The 26,827-nt window shown below is 41.2% G+C and overlaps 3 protein-coding genes across 3 annotated transcripts in view; all 3 read right to left on the bottom strand.

Annotated features, from left to right (window-relative positions):
• Positions 1-26,827, bottom strand: part of LOC146716552 (protein NLRC3-like) — a 247,013-nt gene that overhangs the window by 59,657 nt on the left and 160,529 nt on the right. The gene's annotated exons all lie outside the window — the stretch shown is intronic.
• The window catches only part of LOC146716557 (protein NLRC3-like), a 224,524-nt gene that overhangs the window by 142,527 nt on the left and 55,170 nt on the right, over positions 1-26,827 (bottom strand). The window lies entirely within an intron of this gene.
• Positions 355-7,350, bottom strand: LOC146716559 (protein NLRC3-like). The gene is made up of 3 exons (XM_085452569.1): positions 7,127-7,350; positions 5,215-6,985; positions 355-550 (listed from the first exon to the last, which is right to left on the bottom strand). Exons 1-3 carry the CDS (start codon positions 7,332-7,334, stop codon positions 355-357), a joined length of 2,175 nt encoding a protein of 724 aa, XP_085308695.1. The 5' UTR covers positions 7,335-7,350.

The raw sequence follows: 26,827 nt of genomic DNA, 5'->3' as shown, positions 1-26,827 counted from the left end.
GGCAGTGGAGGAGATTTGGATGTTGGACTGTGTTTTGGATGATGTGTGTATGTTTGTGTTGGACTGCTGTCTGTAAAGCAAACGCACATTTTGCTTTGGATTTCAGTGTCAGACAGACTTTAAGGTGGAATGAAGAGTTGGAGAGTTTCACAGTGAATTATCCAGTGGAGGATTTTTCTTCTTCTTTGAAGGTTTGAAATGTGAACATTGTTCTGCTGCAGTCAATGGACTAAACCAGAGAAGAAGAAAACAGACTTTACCATGAAGATCCTCAGTGTGGATCAGTATAATATCAGCCTGATGTCTGCAGTTTAGTGTCAGCACAACTTTCACATCATATTCATCTCAGCACAACTAAAACATGCTGACTGACCTCAGAGTTTCAAGTCCACATCCTGGACTCTCCAGGAAACCACACAGATGCTTCACTCCTGAATCCTGCAGCTTGTTGTTGGAGCTCAGGTTCAGCTGTCTCAGATGGGAGGGGTTGGACTTCAGTGCTGCTGCCAGATAATCACAGCTGATCTCTGACAAACCACAGTCCCTCAATCTGTATAAAGAATGAAAGATGTAAGTTTATTAGACAAAGTGTGAGCTTGAAATCATTCAGTGTTTCATCATCTGTTCAGAGCTGAAGAAGGTTCAGAATGTAGAAGTTTAGAAAATGGAAACTCCAAACAGCTGACAGAGTTCATACGCCTTTGTCAGGGTCAAATTCAAGCAAGACCATGTGAAAATTAAAACACATCATCCTAGGTGAACTTAAACACCTTTGTTCCCCTTTTGTTAAGACATAGAAAAGTACACCACACAAAAATACTGCAAAAGGAAACGGTCGCCTTATATACATAGTGTATAAACTCAAAATGCACATTTCACTTCAAATTAAGATTAAGGCTTTGAACAGATCACATAGTTCAGTTCAACATATAAGACTTTAAGAATGCACAAGCATCTACTTAAAATCTATTTAATTTATCATCCATGATATTATTTTGTACAATTCCAATGTATTTTGTTCATCTCCCTTAAATAAACAGGCAGTCTTAAAGTATGAAATATTCATATACAAACACATATAAATGTGTGTACTGTCTCAGTGGCTGATAGTACCCCACAGGCCTCAGTGTGAGCTTGAAGACATTTATAATGTTTAAGTAGTTTAATGTGCAGGTGCTGACGATAAACACATTTTGAATGAAAGCCGGGGAACTTTGGTAGCACAGAAACAAGTGGCTATTCTTTGTGACTATATGGATCACTCACAATACCATTATTTCACACAAAGGCACCAAATTAATACTCAAAAAAGCTGCAGCAATACACACAAATATAGACAGTACTTGGTGACAACTTTGCTTTTAGCCTTTAACCCTTCTTGACTACTTTTGATGTGGCCTCTATATTTTACCTTTAAAAACAGTTTATCTTGCCAGTCTGTTATTTTCTCATTTTGACCAACTGTATCAGCACAATTTATCTAAATTCAGACAAAATTTAAAATACACGTAGAAAGTGATATTTTGACTGTAAAAACCACACACATGTTTAACGAATCATCTTCATAACTTGAAATGCAAATAGAGATTGTACATTTTTAAAAATACGCACACGTTTTGCAAACAACAAAGTTATATGGTACTATTTACCAAAAAATGCAGCCAAGGCTCAGACGTTTTTCATATAATCATTTCAAACTATTTACAGAACAATCAGGTGTCAAACAATAGTTTGTGTCACTCTAACACATATGAGAACAGCACAGGGATAAACCTGCAGGTCTGACAGCAGGTGTGTCACTCAGCGTTTACACTGCAATCTGCCTTTGTTGGCTTTAAGGCAGCAACTGTGACGATCACTAGTAGAACTGACACACAAAACAAAACAACAGCTACACACTAAATACACAAGACAACAAACTAACTTGAGACCAAACACGGTAAATGTCACAAATCTCTCACGTATCAAAACTCTCTCTCTCTTTCGCTCACTCGCTCTCTCTTGCCGGTCACTCCTAAAACTTCCCCCTTTTGCTAAACAACCAAATGTCATGTTTCCATATCATTTTTGATTGGTCGACATGGTACATTTTCCCACCTATAGGGCTTTGGAGCGTGATGTCACGGGAGATGGGCCATGCCCCCTTCCGCCATGACAGTAGGCCAGCCAAAGGATACCATTTCAGCTATGGATCGTACGTGTTGTGTTGTCGGTTGCAACGTTAGATCACACGATCGTGAAGGCAAGAAGCTGGATAACGGGCTCTCTTTTCATCGTTTTCCGTCCTGGAGGCAACGTGAGGGATCCCATGTATCCGATATTACTAAACAAAGACGTCAGGCTTGGATTGCAACGGTGAGACGAGCGGATATCGAGTTCTCTGCAATCCCCAGCTTTTTGTTGGTTTGCTCACGGCATTTTCTTTCCGGTGAGTTCTAAATTAATTCATATCACTCTTGAAAGGCTTTTAGTGTTATTTTCAACGTGCTGCGGTCATAGATAATGAGATAAAACATGCTAATGTGTGATGCTGCAGAACCACATCATGTCGACTGAGTAGCTTATGATTTGGCATTATTGCAGGCAAACCAGCATATGAAATGGATGTAACAAATCCAGACTGGGCACCAACACTGCACATGGGGCATGACGACATACCTGTATCAGACTCGGACCGGCACTCAAGGCGTACGCAACGGAAGCGAAAAAGAGCACCCATCGGAGGTAAACAACCCCCCCCCCTCTAAAAACATACTAAATTGCTATCACTGTACACTAATCCGCACATAACTTCCAGATGAATCACACACCTGTCATTGGAATATTGGTGTACATTTACCTTATGTCTAATTTTATCTTACAGGCTTTCGTTATGCAGCTGCAGAGTCTGAAGGTGTGCCCCGTGCAGAAGTGATTGATGAAGATCTGACAGAAGACCAACAGCAAAATCACAATGTCATGGAGGCAGTGGACAGCAGTTGTGTTGGACAAGTGGAGGTTGAGGTAGCAGCTGCAAATGTGGATATACTGAAGAAATGTAAACCTTTTAAAATGATGACAGATTACAAACTCTCAGCTGTGTCTGTAATCAAACCTCTGTAACTTTGCTTCACTTCAGCAGCATCAGCTCATGTTCACATGTTGATTCATGGTTTGCTTCAGTTTTTGATGGACTGCAGAATATTTTGAAGGTTATCTGCTATAAAAAGCCAGAACAGGAAAATCTGCTTCATGTGTTTCTGTTTGATCCTCAGTGACTTTGACACAAAGGCCTCTGCTGTGATGATCATACCTCTGATCAAGTCTCACAGTGTCAGCTTTGTTTTTATACATATGGATATGTGCTGATAAATGATCAGAATTATAATATTTCCCACTGTCTGCTGTGTGCCGTGACCTTTGACCTGCTAAAGACAGTCAGCTGTGGATTATTCATTGTTGTGTCTGATACTTAGAACTGTGAGGAAGAACACTACACAGTTAATCAGGGTCCCCTCTCTCTGAATCAGGGAAGGTGGGCAGGCCGCGTGTGGGCCGCGGGCCATACGTTGAGTCTCACTGTTTGAAATGTGGTTTTTTTGGATCTTTTAGTAGAATAGGCGCTTATAATGATTTTCTTGTGAAAGGAGATTCTAGGTCAGAGTGGAGGCCTTGCAGCAGCGAGACTTCTGTGTACAGGATGTTGATGATTAGATAAGGCAAGCGACAGGAAACGCATGCAGGGACGTGAAAGCAGCGTTTTAAGAGTTTTAAAATGATGAGTAACGTTGAAGAATATATATAAATACAAGTCAATAAGTCAAGAAGATAATTAGGATCAGGCTTTTGATTAAAGAGTCCCAAAGATTATAAGTTAGGGAGGTGCAGGAAAAGGTGTTTTGTTTGCTTTACAGAAGATCTCGGCGACCACAGGGGGGTGAGGATCCTGGAGGCCCGAGGCATGATGGACCACAAGAGAGGGACGCAGAAAAAACCTAATCTTACGCATGGAGTGTTCTCGAGGGGGAGCTGGTGTTTATTACTGGACCACTTAGATGACATGAGGTTGTCTGATTTGCTGAGCCAGAGGACGGCTAGAGAGGGTCAGAGCGGGAGTGGTGACCCCGATGTCCATGATGCCATGGATGGACATGGAAGCAGCTGAGTGGGCCGAGGATTGACCCAACACAATGTATTGCGACCTCTGGTGTTCCAGAGGTCGAGAGAGGGAGTATTGAGATTGGAGAGATATTTTGCTGCTATTGTTAATAATCATCATCATTACCATTGCATTAATAATATAATCTACAGAATTGATATTGCATTCAGATGTTTAAACAGTGTGTGTCTTTCAGAAAGACTAAGTTGCAGGCTGACAGGAAGTTGCAGGTTTGAAGAGTGTGTCTTTTGCAGAACTGAAACCGAAAGCAGAGTCTAAGTGCAGGTTATTTTGAGGAGCCTTTAAGGACGAGACACACACTTAGTTAAAGAGAATCATTTATAGGTGGAAGTTTAATGATGTTTTGCTCGGGGTTGCAAAAGAGCAGTTTGTCGCAGAACTGCTGCTGATGTGTCAAGATGATAAGCGAGCATCCGGCAGTGACAGGAAGTACCTGCCATGAAGATAGGAGATAATGTTCTTTTAAACTGTGTTAAAAGTCATTGTGGTTTTGATTTGACGTATGCATATATTCTGTTTGTGACGTATGAGGGGGCGTCATTAAATTCAAGCCCTGATGGTATAAAATATCTGTTTATGCTTTGATTAAGTCGGAGATCAGCCCGGTCTGCGAACGGAGCTGGTCTTCCCACGCGTGTATTTCATTAAAATCAATTGTTTGACCAAGTTCTGGACCATGGTTGTTTGTACTCTCCTTCCCCAATATTTGAACCTTAACATTAGTTTACTCAAAATAATTTTAAGACATTAATATTAAAGGTTAAATTATGATAATGAATACATGCAACTATAACTGATGACATAAGAATTTGGATATTTTAAGCTAAAGCGAAGGTGCTGACTCACTTGGCATGTTACTCTCAAATCCTCCCTAATAACAAGAACATAATTACACTTTAGCCACAAGAGGGCAGCAGCATTAATACAAGTCACGTGTATATAAAGGTACAGTGATTATATTACAGTGATTTTGACAAAAACAAAACAGAAGTTCATGGCAGTGTGTTTTTCATAACATACCAACCAAATTAAATAATAAAAACTTTATAACTTACAGAGCTTTTTTAGAGGCTTTGACCACTGGCAGCAGCCTCAGAAGAGCCTCCTCTGAAGCAAAGTATTTCTTCAGGTCAAACACATCCAGATCTTTTTCTGATGACAGTAAGATGAAGACCAGAGCTGACCACTGAGCAGGAGACAGTTTATCTGTGGAGAGACTTCCTGATCTCAGGGACTGTTGGATCTCCTCCACTAGAGAACGATCATTCAGTTCATTCAGACAGTGAAACAGATTGATGCTTTTCTCTGCAGACAGATTCTCACTGAGCTTCTCCTTGATGTACTGAACTGCTTCTTGATTGGTCTGTGAGCTACTTCCTGTCTGTGTCATGAGGCCTTGCAAACGAGTTTGATTAGTCTTCAGACCCAAGAGAAAACGAAGGAACAAGTCCAGGTGTCCATTGGGGCTCTGTAAGGCCTTGTCCACAGCACACTGGTAGAAGTATTTCTCTGTCTGAGAGCTTGTTTGTTGTTCTTCCAGCAGATTGAGTCCAGAGTTGATGAAGGTCAGGTGGACATGAAGAGCAGCCAGAAACTCCTGAACACTGAGATGAACAAAGCAGAACACCTTGTTCTGGTACAGTTGTTTCTCCTCTTTAAAGATCTGTGTGAACACTCCTGAGTACACTGAGGCTGCTCTGATATCGATGCCACACTCTGTCAGGTCTGGTTCATAGAAGATCAGGTTTCCTTTCTGCAGCTGATCAAAAGCCAGTTTTCCCAGTGACTCAATCATCTTCCTGCTCTCTGGACTCCAGTGTGGATCTGTCTCAGCTCCTCCATCATATTTGATCCTCTTGACTTTGGCCTGAACCACCAGGAAGTGGATGTACATCTCAGTCAGGGTGTTGGGCAGCTCTCCTCCCTCTCTGGTTTCCAGCACATCCTCCAGAACTGTAGCAGTGATCCAGCAGAAGACTGGGATGTGACACATGATGTGGAGGCTTCGAGCTTTCTTGATGTGGGAGATGATCCTGCTGGCCTGCTCCTCATCTCTGAATCTCTTCCTGAAGTACTCCTCCTTCTGTGGGTCAGTGAACCCTCTGACCTCTGTCACCATGTCGACACACCAAGGAGGGATCTGATTGGCTGCTGCAGGTCGTGTTGTTATCCAAAGGCGAGCAGAAGGGAGCAGGTTCCCTCTGATGAGGTTTGTCAGCAGCTCATCCAATGAGGTGGACTTTCTGGTTTCTGTCAGGATTTTAGTTTTGTTGAAGTCCAAATTAAGTCGACACTCATCCAGACCATCAAGTATGAACACAACCTGGAAGTCTTCAAGCCTGCAGATTCCTGATTCGTTAGTTTGATTAAAGAAGTGATGAACAAGCTCCACCAAGCTGAACTTTTCCTCTTTCAGCACATTCAGCTCTCTGAAAGTGAATGGAAATATGAACTGGATGTCCTGGTTGGCTTTGTCTTCAGCCCAGTCCAGGCTGTATTTCTGTGTTAAGACTGTTTTCCCAATGCCAGCCACTCCCTTTGTCAGCACTGTTCTGATTGGTTCGACTCTTCCTGGTGAGGCTTTAAAGATGTCTTCTTGTCTGATTGTTGTTTCTGGTCTGTCTGGTTTCCTGGATGCTGTTTCAATCTGTCTGACCTCATGTTCCTCATTGACCTCTGCAGTCCCTCCCTCTGTGATGTAGAGCTCTGTGTAGATCTGATTCAGGAGGGTTGGGCTTCCTGCTTTAGCGATGCCCTCAAACACACACTGGAACTTCTTCTTCAGTTGGGCTTTAAGTTCACGTTTACAGAGTGGAGCAAATATTTCTGAAGGTAAGAATTTCAGAAAAAAATATTATATAATAAATATCATAGCCTTTCAGTACCCTGAAAGGATGAATGTCTATTGGTCCATTTCTTGAGCTATTAGGAAAGATCAATATTCAGTCTTTAGAGAAATTCTCTTACTGCTCTGCAGATGGTCAGCCATCTCATGCTGCTTAAGTCTCCTCAAGAAGTGGAGTGTGATCTTCAGAAATGCTTCTCTGCAGCTCTTTCTTTCATCTTCATCCTCACCTTCAAACATCTCCTCATCCTCCATCTGGCTCTTTAAAGTTTCTGGGTGATCTGGACTCAGAAGCTTCTGGATCTTCTTCAGCTCGTTCTTCACAAACATGGTGATGTTGTCCTCCAGCCGCTGGAAAAGAAGACTATATGAATTACCCAGTGGTAAATGGACTGGTTCTTATATAGCTCTCTTTGATACTCTGTGCACACAAAGCATTTTATACAACATGCCTCATTCAACCAAGCACATTGTTCTATGCTTAAATACTTTCTTTCACACTCTGATGGATGCATCAGAGGGCAGCTTGGGTTTAGTACGTTACCCAGTACATTTGCCAGCCAGGGTTTGATTCACAAACCTAACTAGTAGCTGACCTGCTCCCCTCCTGAGCTACAGTCACCCCAATCTGACTGAAATCATGGAGCCCAAACTCTGACTTATGTTGGACACACTGACAATCCTCTGGTCCACAAAGTGCAGCATAGAGGTGACTGAAAAGAACAAATGTAAACGTAGTACTACAAACCATAACCACAGAGTCCAGGTGTGTTTGATGTTGCTGTGCAGACTGACCAGTGGAAACCTCTGCTCTCTGCTGGTCCACTCTGTGGAGGAGTAATGTATAATTAGCTCATGTTATGTCTGTCCACACACAGACACAAGCTAAAGGTCCATGAAGTGATGTTTGGATGGGTTCAGTCAATCAGATGACTGTCATGGTGAAGCTTTGCTAGTCCTGCTGATCCCACTGAGAATTAACAACTCAGTTTCCAGGTGTCTGTAGTTTTCTGCTCAGTTTCTTTAGTCCCAATAGCTCTTACCATCTCCTGCATAAAGCTTTCCCTCCATGCTCAGATGCCCTGGAACAAGGTGCTCTCTTTATATCAGTGACTGGTTTAAAGGGACAACTTGCAGTGCTCGCCAAACTTTGTGTCAGCAAAAGTAGTTCTAATATTTCTTACATTTATTACATTTTTACATTTTTACACACACAAATCAATGAACGCAAAAACATGAACTTTCCAGATATTTTGTTTCACAATGTTACAAAACTCAGTTCACAACTACACAGTCTGATTTACAAGTACAAAATATTTATGACCACAGTTTGAGCCGATGTATGTCCCGAGTCTGTGGACTCAGTAGTTTTGTTTTGATTGTTATTGTCTTTTGTTACAATTTCATTCTGATTAAGATTTTCTAGTTCTGAGGTTTTGGTTTCTGTGTTCCCTCTGTACTGTGTTAGTATTGTGTCTCTGTGTTCACTTCCTGTTTTATTTTGACAGTGCCATGTCCTACGTTAGTGTGTCTACTTTTGCTTCCCCTTGTCTGGTTATGTCCAATGAATCCTGCTGTGTCTCCCTTTTCTCATTCCCTGATGGCTCTTTTGTGTATATGAGCCCTTTGTTTTCTCCTGCTTGTTGCTGGTTCGTCTGTGTTGTCTCCCCGTGTCTCCGTTTAAGGTTTCAGGTTAGTTTTGTAGTTTTTTCAGTAGAGGTTATCTTAGCTTCTGCACAGGCCATCTCCACTGCACTTCACCGTTTCAATAAAGCTCACTCACTTCACAGCAGTGTCGGCATCTTGGGTCCTTTATTAAATTCAACATGGCTCGCCCCGCTAGCCGTGACATAAGATGTGAAAACAATATCCAAAAAACACGAGAGACAAACAGGAAATAGTTTTAAGGTGCAGGGCCAACAAACTGAGTCTAGCCATGAACTCAGAGTTGATTGAATTAGCATTTTGAATTGGCTGATCTGAGCAATCAAGTCTATGTTCACTTTGAGTTAAGATTATACGTGATTGATGGAAAAGAAAAAAGCCGTCATCAGCAACTGATTCTGATTTAGCAGGTTTTCAAATCTAAACGGTACCCATCCCTAGCTGGCTGTAGTTAAACCTTTACTTAAAAAGCATCCCTAGACCCAGCTGTCTTAGCTAATTATAGGCCGATCTCCAACCTGACAATCCTTGAAAGAGTAGTTGGGGGGCGACAATCAGAGGGGCAGTGTGATGATCTTAGGTTACGAACTACCGCAGTCAAGTCATTAAGGGAGACGGGATCAAACTGCTCTAAGACAGCTGAGCACACAGGAGAAAGACTCGGATCTGAGGCAGCAGTCGGCGAGACAAGAGCCCTAATAGATAGAAGCTTGTTGTTAAAAAATGCTAAAAAGAGTGACGCTGAAAAACTAGTTCATGCATTTATTACTTCCAGGCTGGACGACTGTAATTCATTATTATCAGGATGTCCTAAAAACTCAGTGAAAAGCCTTCAGCTAATCCAAAATGCTGCAGCAAGAGTCCTGACAGGGACTAGAAAGAGAGCAGATTTCTCCTGTTTTGGCTTCCCTTCATTGGCTGCTCCTCACATACAAGGTCTTAAATAATCAGGCCCCATCTTATCTTAATGCTGCACCACAACACCTGATCTCTGGTTTCCTCACCTCTTCAATCCCACTTTAATACTTGACTAAACTCATTTTCCTGTTTAGGTGTTGAGGCAAAGCCGCCCATCTACAATGCAGGCAACAGCAAACGGAGCTATTTTTGATTCCCTTTGAGTTTTTTCTACTTTTGTGCTACAAAATGTTCAAGCTGATTAAATTCATTAGAATAAAAGTTCAGATAATTTTCTCCTATTAATGTTGGAGGTAGAAATTCAGGTAACTTTGCACAAAAACTGGCAGAAATTTCCTTCAAAAATGGAGTTTTTACTTTAATACTGTGAGTACATTTCAGAGCCTGGACTCTTTTACCTTTACTTGAGTAAAGAAGTTGAATCAGTATTTCAGCTTTAAGAGGGTATTTTAACACAAACATCAGTCCTTCTACTTAAGTATGTTTGACACTTTGTTTACGCCTAAATTAACTTTACTGTTAACGAGTTTTCATGTTTCTGTAATCCACCAGTGTGCTCATGCTTTTTTAAGTGAAAACATATTTTTAATGATCAAATATAATTATGTTTGTTATTTGTGGATTTTAAATGTCCTTGACAGAGACAGATGATGATCATTATCCTGCACTGTGGTCTCAGGTTTGGTCGAGCTAGCACAAAGAATGGCTATGTTGAACTTCCTCCTGGGATCTACACTAAGAAGTGAGTCCAACATTAGCAGGGTCTCTTTCCTTTATCTGGATTCACTTTAGCATTCACAGTCACGTGAAGCTTGTTATTAACTCGATAAGTCAACCCAGGGTTTCAGCTGAGCGTTCACATGAAACACATGGTGTTGGCAGCATCTGATCAATCATATTCATGGAGACGTGTATCAGCAACAGAGCAGCTGAGTTTGCAGAAGGAAGTCAAACTAAACCACAGGAACAATATGAGGAGATTACACACATAATAAAATACTAGCAGTAACACAGCTGCTGCAGACAAATCAGTCGTGTGATCGTGTGTGAGAGGAGAAGGACTGTAAAGGAGTTTGGTGTTAAAAGCTCTGTATGAATGTGGGAGACTTTGAAGGGCTTTAAAAAGGCCAATATAAAATAAAAGGCAGCAAAATTGCTGAGTGTGAAAGTCACCAGACTTATCAGAGCTCTGTGATTAAGACCTGTAAGAACACCTGTTTGTACTTGTTGGCATTATATCAAACACACACGTATATTAAGCCTTTGTTTGAACTCTGGTTGAATTTGTTACTTTCAGACTGTGAAACATCACAGAGGCTGCAGCTGCAGATCTTTTATTCACCTGGAAATTTACTTTAAATGTTAGATGGAAAATGTATTGCTCAGTTTAACCAAAGTAAGAACAAGAATCCATAAACCTTCATAAAGACAAACATCTCCCAGAACATTGAGCTGCTGAAGTGTCACTGAAGGGAAAAACTATTTGTCCTCCTCCATCCAGCAACACCTGAAACACCTGAGTGGAAGCTCCTCCCTACACTGTGTTTGAAGCAAAGCACAAAGGAGACACCTGCTGGAGCAGCTGGAGTCCTACAGACACTCAGCCTCTTCACTACACAAACACCTCCTACAACATCCACTCTTTCCACTCTGACTGCTGTGTTTGTGGAAACACTCCAACACACACCGCTTCACATACCAACATAGAAATGTGTGAAAAAGAGCTGAGCTGATATTAAACATGAGGATTTATTCAGAAATACAGAGTCAGGAACAACATCTAGACACACATTACCTCTCAGCAGCAGAAGAACATCCTTTAAAGTCTATAACAACATCCTTCGACCTGTTGCTCTTTAAGGAAACACAGCTGGGTTCAGGTCCAGGAGATTCTGGCCTCTTATTGATCCTAAAAGAAAAAGAATAAATGTCACAGCTTCATGAGACAGGAAGGAAAAACTGGAAATATTAAATTAAAGACATGATGAACAATCTCATAAAAATAATGTACTTACTCTTTGTCACATAACAGTCTTTTGTTAAAGTTTACACCAATTTCCTTCGACACGTTGCTCTTTAAGGAAACACAGCTGGGTTCAGGTCCAGGCTCTGGATTAGTTTCAGGGTTATGTCCAGCTGAGCCTGGTACGCCCCACAGCTCTGGGCTTTAAAACAACACACACAGATGTATGAGTGTGAATAATGATGGAGCAGTGATGTGAGTGCTGAGCTGTGACATGGAGAAGAGTCATGGACAGTTAGAGATGGTCATCTCACCTCTGAGCTTTGGTCTGGCTCTCATGTTCCCCACACAGAGTGCTTTTAGAGGGAGGGACTCCCTCCTCTCTGTCCTCACACTGATCCATGCTGCTCAGTTCACATCAGCTCACACACACTTTCTACCTTCACCTGCAGAGGAAACACAAATCATTCATGTGCACATCAACTGAGAGCTGCAGAGGTCGTGTCTGATGTGTTGGACTAACATCCATCTGAGACGCAGCTTTCATCAGTTCACTACAAAAAGTGTCACAGAGCCCAGTTCAGCCTCCAAATCCTCCATTACTGTAGTCCTACAAAGCAGCAGGTCAAACATGGCTGCAGAGAGCAGCTTTATGTCAGTAACCATGTCCAGGACCGAGCTGACTGCTTACAGAGTTCATACTCTAACTGCTAGCTGCTCTGCTAGCTAAGCTAACTCAGTAACAGTGACTCTGACAGCAGTTACTGTGGAACAGCGGCCGAGCTCAGGACACATTCAGTGTGTTTAGTCTGAGTCCTGGACTCTGATTCAATGGATTCAATCCAGCTCAGAGTTTCATGTGTTCATCAGAATAAAATACATGTACTAATATAACAGAAGTAATGCTCTGAATGCAGGACTGTAATGGAGGATAAATAAGGTTTTTACAGCCTGAAAGAAACATTCAGTTCATATATTTGTAGACAGTGAAGCAGTTTTTAATACTGCAGCTGTTTCCTTCACCTGTGTGTGTGTGAGCCACACCTTCATGTGCTGCTTTAGAAATATGTGGTCTGACTGCTCAGACTGAGTCTAGGAGGAAAGTTCACACGCTGGAGAAAGTTTTGTTCCTAACTTTGTCAGAGTTCGGCTCCAAAGACAAAGAAGACGGAGCTCACAGTCTGTAGATGGTCCTCAGTGTGTGTGTGTGAAGCACACAGGAGTGTGTTTATGTCAGCAAATCAGTGTGTGTGAAGCGTCTGAGGGAGTGTGTGAATGAGACTCAACACTGAACAGTCCAAGAAAAGCGTCTGGACTTCTTTAAGTTTAACTTAAAGAAGTCCAGACGCTTTTCTTTTTGTCTCCATAATGCTGCAATGTTATCTGCCCCAGAAACACTGTGCAGAAGCTCTGATGGTGACACAGAAAAGTCACAGTGGAGATACTTCTGTCCACCTTTGATTAGACTCATTATACAAAGGAAAACAAAGTTTGAACACAGTCATGTTTCCAGTTCACTGACTTACATTTATTCCATGGACACTCACTCTAACCTGAAGCACAGCTACAACCCAACATTGTTGAGGCCTCATCTCCTCCTTTCCTGACTGTAGAGGTTAAATATGCAACAACCGACAAATAAAAGAATTTGGTTCATTTCAAAGAAATTCACACGGTGACCAAGTAAAGTAACCGTAGTAAAGGAGACAACATCCCGTTGATGGTGGGATTATTTGAAAGATTTGCTTTAGTCACGTCACCAAATGCAGTTGAACCACCCGTGGATCCATGTTTGACCATTCTACCACTCTGAGCTCTGCTTTTGAATCATTTTATTATTATCATCATTCATTTATTCATTCTTTGGAGGGGGGCTATTTCCTAATGCCGCCCTAATAAGCTGATGTTCAAGGGGAAATATAACAGAAACTCTTTCAGTGTTATTCATTAATAAATTAACAGATAAACTGTGAAGAAGAAAAAACTGAGATTTAAAGGAGAGAGTGAGAAACTTGATCATCCATCCTCATAATACATGTTCATCAGTATCTGCTGTGACCATACTGCAGTAATAACTACAAGTCTACATTTCTGTGACTGTTGATCAATCACAGCAGGAATCTGAGCTCATCTCTGCACACAGAGCAGCTTCAGCTCTGGGATAAACTGCTCGCTTCACGTCCTTCTCAGCTCACAGACACTCATCCTGATATTTTCCTTTAACATTTGATGGTATAATTCATCTGAGTTTACACTTTATCTGCATAAATACAGAAAAACAGACCCAAACACCAGAAACCATCAGTTTCACGTTCAACGGGAAGTGGCTCAAACGTCACAGTTTCATAACGTCACCCTGAACTCCACTCACGGAGTTTCTGTCGCCATTGTAGTTTTTAAAGTCCCGTGATAAAGGCGGGTCTTTCTGTGAATCCGCACGCTCATTGGCTAATAGCTCGAGATTGACACATCGTTATCCAATGAGCGTGCGGGAACTTCCGACATAAAGTTGTTTCCTTTGAAAAACCAAAGTCTGATTATTTTTGCCTCCACTGACGGAGCCTGTTGTTCCCGCCACAGAGACACAGTAATGTCAGAGCGGTGTTAACACTCACCCTGCCTCAGCACAGCTCTCACTCTCCTCCTGCTCTCTCACACTAAACGGAGGCTCAGCTAAACTCACTTCCTCTCTACTTACAGGAAACCAGCGCTCAGAGGAGCCGACCGGCCTCACATTTCACCCACAGACACGAACAGCGTGGAATTATTTTATGTCATAAGAAGAAACATATTCATGTTAACACTCACCTGCCTCAGCTCCACCTTCCTCCTCCTGCTTTCACTTTCACTGCTGCTGCCTAAACACAGAGGATGCTGGGACTTGTAGTTGTTTCCTTCCGGTGCGGTCTTCCTCTTTGTTTGTTTGTGTTTGTGTTCAAGTTATTTCGATCATGTAAACATCAACAGAACACGTGAAGCCACACAGAGTTTGTATGTCGAGGTGGGTAGGAGGGTTTGAGGGTTTGGGGAGGGGTCAGAGGGAAGAGGTCTCTCAGTCTTGACAATCCACATTGATGGCATTGCATCTTTCAGCGTGTTTGTGGGTCGATTTGGATGCTCCAGGTGTGAGAGCAGCCACTCAGCCTCTGCTGCAGATGTGTGTCACAAGTTCATCTAGTAGTGAGACGGTGGCGCAAGATGGCGAGTTGAGCAGTCGCACGAATTAGGAGCTCGTTGAACTTGTCCCAGAATTTACTTTGTGTTCGTTATTGTTTCCACTCGAAAGTAGTAAAATGACTGCCCCAAGTATAGTTAAACCTGCTAAATTCAAACTCGACCTCAAAAAACAAGAAACAACATCGCCATGTGATGGAAAGGAAGACAGCAGAGAAGGAACGGATCATGACTACGTAGAAAAAACCTTGAAAAAAGAGTGGACGAGCAGCTAGCTGACCTGAGTGTGCAATGCAAGCAAGCTAGTACGATGCTAGCCAGCCTAGCCAAAGCGGTTCAGCTCAACTCGGAGGAGGTGAAAGAATGTAAACAAAAGGTTAAAGAGTTGGAGAGACGAAACGAGCAGTTGACCAAAGATAACTACGATCTCAAGGAGAGAGTGTGAGAGCAAGAAAGGTACAAAATGAGGTGGTGCCTCCGGATTAAAGGATTAGAAGAGAAAAGAGATGAAGGTGTCAGATCGCTGGTTATTGGAATTCTTGGCAAGATCGCACCTGATATGATATCAAAGCTTGAAGAATCTGTGGATGTGGTGCATAGAGTTGGGAAGAAGATTGAGAACAAGGTCCGACATATCATCATTCTGTTTGCTCTGAGACACGTGAAAGAGGAGATTTGGCGTCGCACCAAAGATTCGGCTGTCTGTAAGAACGGCGGTTTCCACTTCGCTGAGGTACTGCCGCGGGAGGACTGGGAAGAGAGGAGGCGGCTGTGGCCGCAAATTGAACAAGCCAGACGGGCTGGGAAACGGGCCTTTTTCCGGGGTCCTCATGGATACATCGAAGGACGGAGGATCATCGACGTTGAATGAAAGACTTGATGTAAGACTGTATACAGTGGAATATTATTAATGGGACAAAAGAGTTCTACTTAAAGTTAAAGGTTATTAGTCACTGAGTTGGTGACAAGTGTTACAATTTAAACTCATGTTTATATATTTTTCTTTTCTTTTTTAAAAAAAAGTTATTTTCTTAGCATACTCTTATTATGGTTCACTCAAAAATTTCTTTTGGTTCATTAAACGTTCGGGGTTTGAAGGAAATTGTTAAGAGAAAGGCACTTTTTTTATTTTGCAAGGGGCAAAAATGTCACTGTCTGTTTTTACAAGAGACTCACTCTGTGGATGCCGATGTTACCTTTTGGGCTAATCAGTGGGGAGACAAGATTCTTTTCAGTCGTGGATCTAACAGATCTGGAGGTGTGGCGATTTGTTTTAATAAGTTCCCAGGGGAGATTATAACATATAAAGCTGATAGTGAGGGTCATTGGTCAACTGCAGCTTGAAGAGCGAAGGTATATTTCTAATTGTTACAAATCTTTATGGACATAATAACGAAGGTCAAAATAAACGTCTATTGGAAAATCTAACAAATGTTATTTCAGAGTTTAAAGTTATGTACCCCACAGATTACATCCTAGTAGGAGGAGACTGGAACATGACCTCAGATGAATGGATGGACAGATGGCCTCCTCGCTTAGGAAGGAGGCAACAGAATAACATTATTGAGAACTTTTCTAGTGATAATAATTTTACAGACATTTGGAGAAGTTTGAATCCTGGAGTTAAGAATTATTCATGGTTTAAACCTAATGGAGAAAGCAGGTCAAGAATTGATTATTGGTTAGTGAGCGATGACATTTTGAGGTGTACTTCACCATCTAAAATCTCCAAAGCACCCCTATCTGATCACTGTTTCATTGATCTTGTCTTAGAACCAACAAGGATGAAACGTAGTAGCAGGGGATATTGGAAATTTAATGCCAGCCTTTTAAATAAGGACAAGTATTGTGATAAAATTAGACATAAAATTACAGATATAAAAAATGATGACTCAGTAGTGGGTAATATACAGAAATGGGAACTTATTAAATTCAAAATCAGAGAATTCACTATAAAATTCTGCAAAGAACTGAACAGGGAAAAACGGGAATATGAAAGTAATTTACTTCGTGAAATAACTCAGTGCTGTAGTAAAGAAAAACTAAACGTGCAAGAAAAGAATAAATTGATGGAGTTACAAACTAAATTAGACGACCTTTACCTAGAGAAAGCCCAGGGTGCCTTTATAAGATCGAGAGCCAAGTGGATTGAGGCAGGTGAAAAGAACTCATCATATTTTAGTAAGCTGGAAAAGTGCAGACAGCAGAGAAATCTAATCTCAAGCTTGTTGATAAATGGGACTGAATGTAAAGATTTCAGAAAGATTGGAAAAGAAGTCTTCACTTTTTATTCCAAATTGTACTCCTCAGAATATTCAGCAGCTGATTCTGATAGTTTCTTTGATAAGATTCATAATCTCATCCCATGTATTGACAAGCCGTTCAAAGATCTGTGTGATTCAGAGCTTAAAATTGAGGAACTGGATTTGGTGGTCATGAAAATGGCATTAAACAAGTCCCCAGGGACAGATGGACTCACTACTAATTTTTATCAATTCTTCTGGAAGGACCTAAGAACTTTATTGTTTGATGCATTAAAGGAATCGATAGAGAAAAAAGAAGTGATGCCGAGCACGAAACAAGGGCTGATAACCCTGATCCCTAAATCGGGTAAGGATAAAAGAATTTTAGACAATTTAAGACCCATCACCTTACTAAACACTGACTATAAGATCCTGTCTGGAGCTGTAGCTGAGGCTAAAGAAAGGCATCTCAAACATTATCAGTGAAACACAATCAGGTTTTTTGAAAGGAAGACTAATTCATAACAATATTAGGCTGGTTTTGGATCTCCTTGAATACAGTGAATTAATCCAAGAGAGAGGGTACATCCTGTTCTTGGATTTTTACAAAGCATTTGACTCAGTTGAACATACGTTCATATTAAAAACTCTGCAGTCTTTTGGTTTTGGAGAGGAATTTATCAATGTTATAGAGATGCTATATAATGACATTAACAGCTCTGTTTTGCTAGAACATGGTACATGTTCAAGGTTTGAGGTTAATAGAGGGATAAGGCAGGGATGTAGCAGCTCACCACTTCTGTTCATCATGGTTGCTGAGCTGTTGTCTATTTTCATCATCATCATCATCAACTTTATTTATAAAGCACTTTAAAACAACCACAGCTGACACAAAGTGCTGTACATTGGAACTGTAAAATAAAATTACATGAGATATAAATAAAAAACAAATAAAAGAAGAGTGAAATCATTAATTAAATAACTACTGCATTAAAAAAGAAACTAAGTCTCACTGAGGTTAAAAGCCAAGGAATAAAAGTGGGTTTTAAGACGTGATTTAAAAGTGGACAGTGAAGGGGCCTCTCTAACATGCATGGGCAAATTATTCCATAATTTTGGAGCCACAATAGAGAAGGCCCTGTCCCCTCTGAGCTTCCTCCTGGATCTCGGTACCTCCAGGAGCAGCTGGTCAGCTGACCTGAGAGACCGACAGGGTATGTGGGGATGAAGAAGCTCAGAGAGGTAAGGCGGGGCAAGACTGTGTAGACATTTAAAAACAAACATAAGAATTTTAAAATTAACTCTAAAAGACACAGGCAGCCAGTGCAGAGAGGCCAGCACGGGGGTTATATGCTCTCTTTTTCGAGTTCCTGTTAGGAGTCGTGCAGCCGCATTTTGAACCAGCTGCAGACGTGAGAGCAATGACTGACTGACCCCCACATAAAGTGAGTTACAGTAGTCCAGGCGGGAAGAAATAAAAGCATGGATCACTGTTTCAAGGTGCTGCCTCGAAAGAAAAGATTTTAGTCTTGCCAGTCGCCTTAAATGATAAAAACTGGACTTCACCACTGCTCTGATTTGGTTGTCCAATTTAAAATCACTGTCCAACTTAAAACCAAGGTCAGTAACAACAGATTTAAAATAGACTTCCAGGGATCCTAAAACAACAGAGGAGGACTCACAGGGACCACTGGGTCCAAACACCAACACTTCTGTTTTCTTTTTATTAAAATTTAAAAAGTTTCGAGCCAACCAAGCTTTAATGTCATCTAGACATGTCAAGAGAGGTTTTATGGAGATGGCATCCTTGCGTTTTAGTGTCAAATAAATTTGGCAGTCATCGGCATAACAGTGAAATGAGATCCCATGCCTTCTAAGGATAGAACCCAGAGGCAGTAGATACAGAGAAAAGAGCAGTGGCCCTAAAATTGAGCCCTGTGGGACACCACATGACAGAGGAGCAGAAGACGATTCGTAACCGAGAAGGCTGACAGAGAAAGTTCTATCTGACAAATAAGACCTAAACCAATTGAGTGCAGTGCCACCAATACCCACTACATCATGTAATCGAGAAATTAAAATATTGTGGTCTACTGTGTCAAAGGCAGCAGTTAGGTCAAGCAAGACAAGAACAATATGGTTACCAGAATCACATGCCAGAAGGATGTCATTAAAAACCCTTAGTAATGCAGATTCTGTGCTGTGAAGGGTTTTAAAACCTGACTGAAAAACCTCAAAGATTCCATTTTCATCTAGAAAATCTTTCAGTTGACTAAAAACAATTTTCTCTAAAACCTTGGAGACTAAAGGCAGCTTGGAAATAGGCCTATAGTTCGCTAAAACTGTGTGATCAAGGCCAGGTTTCTTAAGCAGTGGCTGTACTACTGCATGTTTGAAATTTGCAGGAACCACACCAGAAGACAGACTGCTGTTAATAATGTCAAGGACATACTGTTGTATACTAGGAAAAATTTCTTTAAAGAATTGTGGAGGGACAGGATCCCGTGGGGAACCTGTGGGCTTAATATGGCGAACCACATCCTCTAAAGAGGAGAGCGTCACAAGCTCAAACTGAGTGAAAACAGCAGCGCAAGGGACAGAGACAGAGGGGTCAGAGTCAGGAGCTGTGATAAGAGCCCTGATGGTGACAACCTTTTCAATAAAAAAGTTCAGAAAATCATTGCAAATCTCAGGAGAAACTTCCAAACAGACATTCAAAGGAGTATTAAGAACAGTGTCAATGGTCCTAAATAACACACGTGGGTTATGACAGTTGGAAGAAATAATATTTGCAAAATATTCCCTTTTTGCCTCTTTAACAGTGTTCTGGTAGCGATGCCAGCAGTCTTTGAGAATTTGAAATGATACATGCAGTTTATCCTTTTTCCACCTCCGTTCTGCTCGACGACATTCCCTCTTAACAGCACGACTGCTCTCATTAAACCAAGGCTCAGGTTTAGCCTTAAGCTGCCTGGTTTTTAAAGGAGCCACAGAGTCCATGATTTTTTGACAGCAAGAATTAAACCAGGAATGTAGGTCTTCTGTGTCAGAGGAATTATTTTGATTAAAAACAGTCACATTAAGGGGTTAACTGTGATGGGTGAACAGATAATAATCAGTCAGCTGGCAGATGATACCACCCTGTTTCTAAAAAATGAGGACCAGATTCCTTTAGCCTTGCAGGTGATCAACCATTTCTCCAAAGCTTCTGGCCTACAGCTGAATATTAATAAATGCAAAATTCTAGCTCTGCATGAGTGTCCCCTGCAAGCAATAAATAATATGCAGATCAAAAAAGAGGTGAAGTATCTGGGCATTGTAATTTGCAAGGATAAGACATCAACAGAAAATAAGAATATCTGTACCAATATAGAAAAGTGTAAGTCAATTTTAAACAGGTGGCTGCAAAGGGACATAACTCTGTTTGGGAGAATCTTGCTAACCAACATGGACAGTCTGTCCAGACTCATCTATCCAGCCTTTTCTCTGCCCATACCTCCAAAACTAATTAAATCTATAAATACTCTTAATTTTAGGTTCATATGGAGGAACAAATGTCATTATATAAAGAAAAATGATGTGATTAAGAATTATGAAGAGGGTGGGGCTAATGCCACTGACTTTGATGTTATGAATGGTGTACTAAAATTGAAATGGTTAAGATCTTTCATTAGGAACAAAAATTCCTTTTGGAACATTATTCCCAATGTGATTTTTGGCAAAATGGGTGGAATAGACTTTTTGTTACGTTGTGACTTTGATTGCAGTTCGTTACCTGTTAAACTCTCAGCTTTCCATCAGCAGGTCCGTCTCTACTGGAAATTAATCTATAAACATAACTTTACTCCTCACAATACCCCTATATGGAACAACAGGTATATCCGTTTGTGTAGGAAATCTGTGTACGTGGATGAATGGAGATCTAAAGGGATTTGGGCTGTAGCTCATTTTATGGATGATAATGGGGTCTTACTAAAACATGAGACGTTTTGTGAGAAATTTGATGTAAGATGTACTGCTAAGAGATATAAATCCCCAGTGAAAGCCATCCCAGTCCCTTTGAGATCAATGATAAAAGAAGATATTGTGCACTCTAAAATTTCTCCTGGACTGAGGCAGCTCTGCATAGCTGGAGTTGAATTTGGTGACAGCAGGTTTACAAACAAAGTGATCAGGAATATTTTGATAAACGAAATTTGCCCAAATCCGGTTAAAAGAAATTATATCCTGAAAGAATTTGAGAGGTTAAGGCGATAAGAAAAAAGTATATTTCACTTCCTCTTTCCCCTAAAGTAAAAGAGGTTCACTTTAAAATCATTAATGAGGTTTATCCAACCAATGAATTCTTAAGACGGAAATTTAACTTAGATGTGAACGCCTGCACATTTTGTGAAAATGATATTGAAAGTCTGGATCACTTGTTTTTCTACTGTGAATCAGTGCACTCCTTCTGGACTGACATGTGGAGCTGGCCATTTACCATTTACCATTTAAAGAGTTTAATCTATGTTAAATAAAAAAATAAAAACCTCCCTATTTTATAAGCATGACTGCCCTTTTTTGCTCATGTTATTTTTTGCCTTTGGTTCAAATCCTTCAATGACTGTTCTTTCTTTTTGTGCTAACTCTTTTAGCTTTGTGCTTATTGGTTTTTTTTGTTTGTTTGTTTGTTTGTTTGTTTGTTTGTTTTTTTCTTGCTATAATGCTCAACCGAGGATGTAACATAATCGGTTTAATGACGGTGCTGTGTATGTTATACTGTTGTTTGTAAATAAAGTTAAAAAAAAAAAAAAAAAAAAAAGTTCATCTAGTAGTAGGCTATGGCACTTGGCCACAGGTGGCAGCAGTGGACTGGCCTCCATGTGAGACTGCTCCAGCTGCTATGTGATAGTCCAGCTGCAAACTGAAGATCATATGTAAGTTTTGGAAATTAAACTGTACAATATAAAGCGCCTTGAGGCGACTGTTGTTGTGATTTGGTGCTATATAAATAAAATTGAATTGAAATTCAGAATATTCTTAACTTAGCTTTAAAACCAACCCAATCTAACTCTCCTCCACACTCAAAAACAAAGACAAACCAACTGACACATCTGAGTCCACACAAAGTAAACTGCACACTTTAGTTGTGAAGCGAAAACGCTGAAATCGCAGTAATAACACGCACGAGGGGAACGATAACGAAGACCAGATGCTCCTGATCGTTACTCTTGCTGTCCTGTGAACAGCATCGGCGTGGTGTTAATGGTTTGCTTTTGTTTTGGCGAGCGCCCCGTGAATGAGAATATGACCAGGTAAACCCGCGACATTTTAAAATAGTTTGTCGTTCAACAGCAACAAGACTGACGGAGTGTGTTTGAGGAAACCTCACAAATGTCACAGATGAAATATTTGGTGTTTATTTGCTGGTTTGTCGGTAGCAGCTCCTTCAAAGTAAGTCTACCACACATCTGTTTGACCAACGCCAGTTGATTTGGATCACCGGTCCAAACAATTTGAACCATTGTTGTGTTACCTTTGTGTTGAGTTTGACTGATATTTGCTGGATAGCAAATGTTTTAAAGCTATGCAACCTTTATCTGCACATAGCAGTTAAACTGTTTAGATCAATCTTTATTGATAATATACATTATTTATTTATGAATTACTGTGTACACAAGAATAACTTAATGTATTAAGTTAAACTGGCTGAAGTTTTTGTATTATTCTTGTGATTTTTTTTATTTGCCCTGTTTATTTACAGGCCAGGTGACCCTTTAGGGGTTTAAAATGCCGAGCCAATGAACGGCTGGGAGCAGGAATCTTTCTTCACTGAAGCTTCCACTTCCACGGGTCTGGTAGGAAGTTGTCCAAGCCAACAAAACAAACAGACAAAAAATCCATCTATCAATCACCTGGATCACCTGTTGAGAAAGAAAAAAGAGAAAACAAGCAAACAAAAGAGAGCAATATAATAAACAACAGCATCGCGATGATCTATGTGAATATAACTGTAAATACTAAATATTGAATATTATTGTGCAGCACGTAAGATCGACAGCGCACAGTGTGCTTTGAGGTAGCAGCCAAAATGCAAGGCAAGTTTATTTATATCGCACAATTCAACAACAAGGTGATCCCAAGTTCTTTACAGAACATTAAAAAACAAAAACGGATAAAAAGCATGATTTAAACGTGACGTGCCCGTGAGCTCCGCCGGCAGCCAGCTGTGCCAGAGTGACCGAGCCCCAGGCTGAGAGGCCAAAGGCACCGCACCCTGAAGGAGCCCGAGCGAGCCCCAGGCTCCAGGCCCCGACAAGCAGTACCTGGACGCCCATCCCCAGACACAAAGAACCACCAATGCACCGATGTCTGAAGGCGTCTGCCACTGGCAGGGGGAGTGGTGGGGGGAGATAGGCCTCCATACCTTGGAGGGCCTGAGATGTCCCCAGAGAGGTGGCGTCTGATACCCGACCTGACATATGGACACAGACAAACAGGCACACACAGATACAAACATCCATTCCCACCCTCATGCTCTCATATGCAATTACTCAGCAGCAGGTAAGCGCATAGCCCCTCCTGGTACCCCTCAATGTCTATGTGTATTTAAAATTGAGAGGTGGGCAACGGCGCCAGGGGTGAGGTTGTACACCCTGATGTGATTCTGATCTTGGAAACATTAAAGACATTCATAGCCAGACTGCTGACTTTGTGTTTTCATTCAGTCGCCTAACAGAAGTGCAGTGAGAAACGATTTACCCCATCCTGATTTCTTAGCTATTTGCATATTTGCCACACTTACGTGTTTCAAATTTTTATGATAGATAAAGATGACCAGAGTCAGCATAAAATAAAGCTTTTACATGTATTGCTGGGAGGTCGGCAGCTCCCTCCACTGCTTGGCCCTCTGTGAAAAACAACTGGGATCCAGCTTCCCTGTGATGCTGAATTATATAAGTGGACAAAAATAAATAGATAGAAGGATGGATGATTGTATTTTGTGTACAATCGTTGAAGTGTAAAAAGGGTTGGCCCTCCGTGGTGCCCTAAGCAAAGTTTGATTTTTGGGGCCCTTTAATAGTGCCAATAATAGTGATTAATGATCACCTACTATAAATGTATTTCATTTTCTAATGTTGATGTTGTTGTAATCCACAGTGAAAAATGTCATAAAAACAGATAACAAATTTGCAACTTTCATGAAAAATGTTTTCATTAATATTAAAAAAAAAAAAAAACACCTCCCCCTGCTGGCCACACAGAGAAACAATAGATAAAACCTGAGAGCTGCACAGTTGCAGCAGTGTGGTTTACGTCATTCTGTTGTCAGCCTGTTTTACACATCAGTGGTTTCTTATTGACGTGTAAAAAGATCTGAAATCGTAGTAAATTCAGCTGCTATTGTGGGCTGCGGATGATTTACACTTAACATTTTAATAACTGGGTATTGAATGTCATAGGCCCAATGTTCCCTCTAATTTTTCAGGTGTCTGAGCGAACACACAAACTCCCTGAGCGGTTCCTTGGACCACTGTGAGCGACAGCAGACGTGTGCACTGTGGTCACACCGGCATCGAATCCATCCAAGTTTCATGGTTTATTAAAATAATCAAATTACAGCGTTTACATTTATGTTAGACTACTTTTAATGAACTGCTTCAGCCCATTTACAATGAAAATGTAAAAGAAATCTTGTTCATGACCTGTGTAGTATGTTAACACTATTGGAAGTACAAATAACTTGAACTCCAATTTAGAAAACACAACTTTTTTTTTTTATAAAGCTCTGACTTGTATTATGAGTCCGTGGTCTGGGAGAGAGTCTGTAACTCTCTGTCTCCAAAATACTGTATATAATGACCAAAGCTGGGAAATTAATCAATCAATCAATCTTTATTTATAAAGCACTTTTCATACAAAAAAAGTAGCACAAAGTGCTTTACATGGTTAAAAGCACCCCACCCCGCCCTCCAACTAACCCCCCACACTCTCATTAACATAAACAATCATGAATGCACCCATATCCCCCCCCCCCCCCCCCCCCCCAGCCAGGCTGAGAGGACCCCCAGAGCCCCAGCAGCCACGGTCGATCACAGCCCCGGTGCAGAGAGCCCCCTCCGAGGAAACACTGGAGATATGTCACAATAGGATATATACAGGGTAAAAAGATAAAGTAAATAAGAACGGGATACAATAGAAATAGTAAGAAGATAAAAAATGAGTAAGAATAAAATCAATAAATATTAGGTAAAACCTAAATTAATAAATAGAATAACAGGATAGAATAAATAAGCATAAAATAAATAAACGTTAGGTGAAAGATAAATTAAAAAGGTGGTCTTGAGCCTGTTCTTAAAAACATGTACGTTCTCTGCGGCCCTGAGCTCCTCCGGCAGGCTGTTCCACAGACGAGGACCATACCCCTGAAAAGCTGCCTCTCCGTGAGTATGTGTGCTGTCTTTGGGAACAGTCAAAAGGCCAGTACCAGAGGACCTCAAGGTCCGCGAGGGTTCGTATGGTAAAAGCAGATCTGAGAGATAAGACGGCCCAAATCAAATTCAAATTCAAATTTTATTTTTCACGCACACAGTCGTACACAGTACGATATGCAGTGAAATGCTTGGACAACTGCTCGTGACCTAAAGAAAAAAAAAAAAGGAAATAAATAGGAAATAAATAGGAAAAATTAAAAAGGGTAAATTTAACTAGGAGGGAATAAGATATAAATTAAGGTTAAAAATGAAATAACTGTACAACACAAATTAGAATGAAGGGTAAATTTAACTGGGAGAATAACATAAAATATATAAATTAAAGTTGAAAATAAAATAACTGTACAACAAAATACACAATATAGAACTATATAAGAATGTATGAAGAAATGTAAATAAATAAATATATACACAATAACAGCAGCTGTACAAGTATTAACTGGAAATGAAGAATATAGTGACCAGTGTTGTGCAATCCACATTATGTCTTGTGCAGTGCAAATATGCTTAAAGTGATTTAAGTGATGAAGTGAAAACAATGTCCAGAAAGTCCAGTGTGTGTGTAAGAACCATATGTGTGGGTCAGTACTGTGTGGTGGTGTGATTGAGAGACCGTATCGCCTGCGGGAAGAAGCTCCTCCTCAGTCTCTCTGTGTTGGTCTTCAGGGAGCGGAATCGCTTTCCTGACCTCAGCAGAGAGAACAGTCTGTTGTTGGGATGGCTGAGGTCCTTCACGATCTTCCTGGCCTTGGTCCAGCACCGCCTGCTGTAGATTGAGTGCAGGTCAGGGAGCTCGGAGCGGATGGTGCGCTCAGCTGACCGCACAACCCTCTGTAGAGCTCGTCTGTCCTGCATGGTGCTGTTCCCGAACCAGGTTAAGATGTTTCCCGTCAGGATGCTCTCTATGGTGCACGAGTAAAAGTTCCTGAGCACCTTGGAGGGCAGTTGGAAGTCTCTCAAGCGTCTGAGGTGGTAGAGACGCTGTCGGGCCTTTTTCACCACGGTGTTGATGTGACAGGACCATGACAGGTCCAGCGTGATGTGAACTCCGAGGTATTTGAAGCTGTCCACTCTCTCCACTGGGCACTCGTTGATGACAGGGGTCTGGTAGTTCCTCTCCTGCTTAGTGCTGAAGTCCACTATCAGCTCCTTTGTCTTACTGACGTTTAGAAGGAGGTTGTTCCTCTGGCACCAGTTCTCCAGATTCCTAATCTCCTTCAGGTAGGCTGTCTCGTTGTTATCAGAGATCAGGCCCACCACGACGGTGTCGTCAGCAAACTTGATGATGGTGGTGGAGCTGGTAGTGGCCACACAGTCATATGTGTACAGAGAGTACAGCAGGGGGCTCAGAACACACCCCTGGGGGGCTCCAGTGCTGAGAGTGGT

Source organism: Copadichromis virginalis, linkage group LG3 (genome assembly GCF_057382275.1).
Source record: "Copadichromis virginalis isolate Kocher_CV1m ecotype Utaka linkage group LG3, C_Virginalis_male_GT1.1, whole genome shotgun sequence".
In the NCBI taxonomy this organism is placed as follows: domain Eukaryota; kingdom Metazoa; phylum Chordata; class Actinopteri; order Cichliformes; family Cichlidae; genus Copadichromis; species Copadichromis virginalis.
Note: the sequence above shows the minus strand (reverse complement) of the source record. Positions and strands in the feature narration are given on the sequence as shown.

Bases quoted from the DNA above. Each gene is read 5' to 3' on its own strand.
- LOC146716559 (XM_085452569.1), bottom strand. From the start codon at position 7,334: ATGTTTGTGAAGAACGAGCTGAAGAAGATCCAGAAGCTTCTGAGTCCA. The intron at 6,986-7,126 runs GTAAGAGAATTT...TCTTACCTTCAG, and splicing joins GGCTGACCATCTGCAGAGCA to AAATATTTGCTCCACTCTGT. The intron at 551-5,214 runs GTAAGTTATAAA...TTCTTTATACAG, and splicing joins AAAGCCTCTAAAAAAGCTCT to ATTGAGGGACTGTGGTTTGT.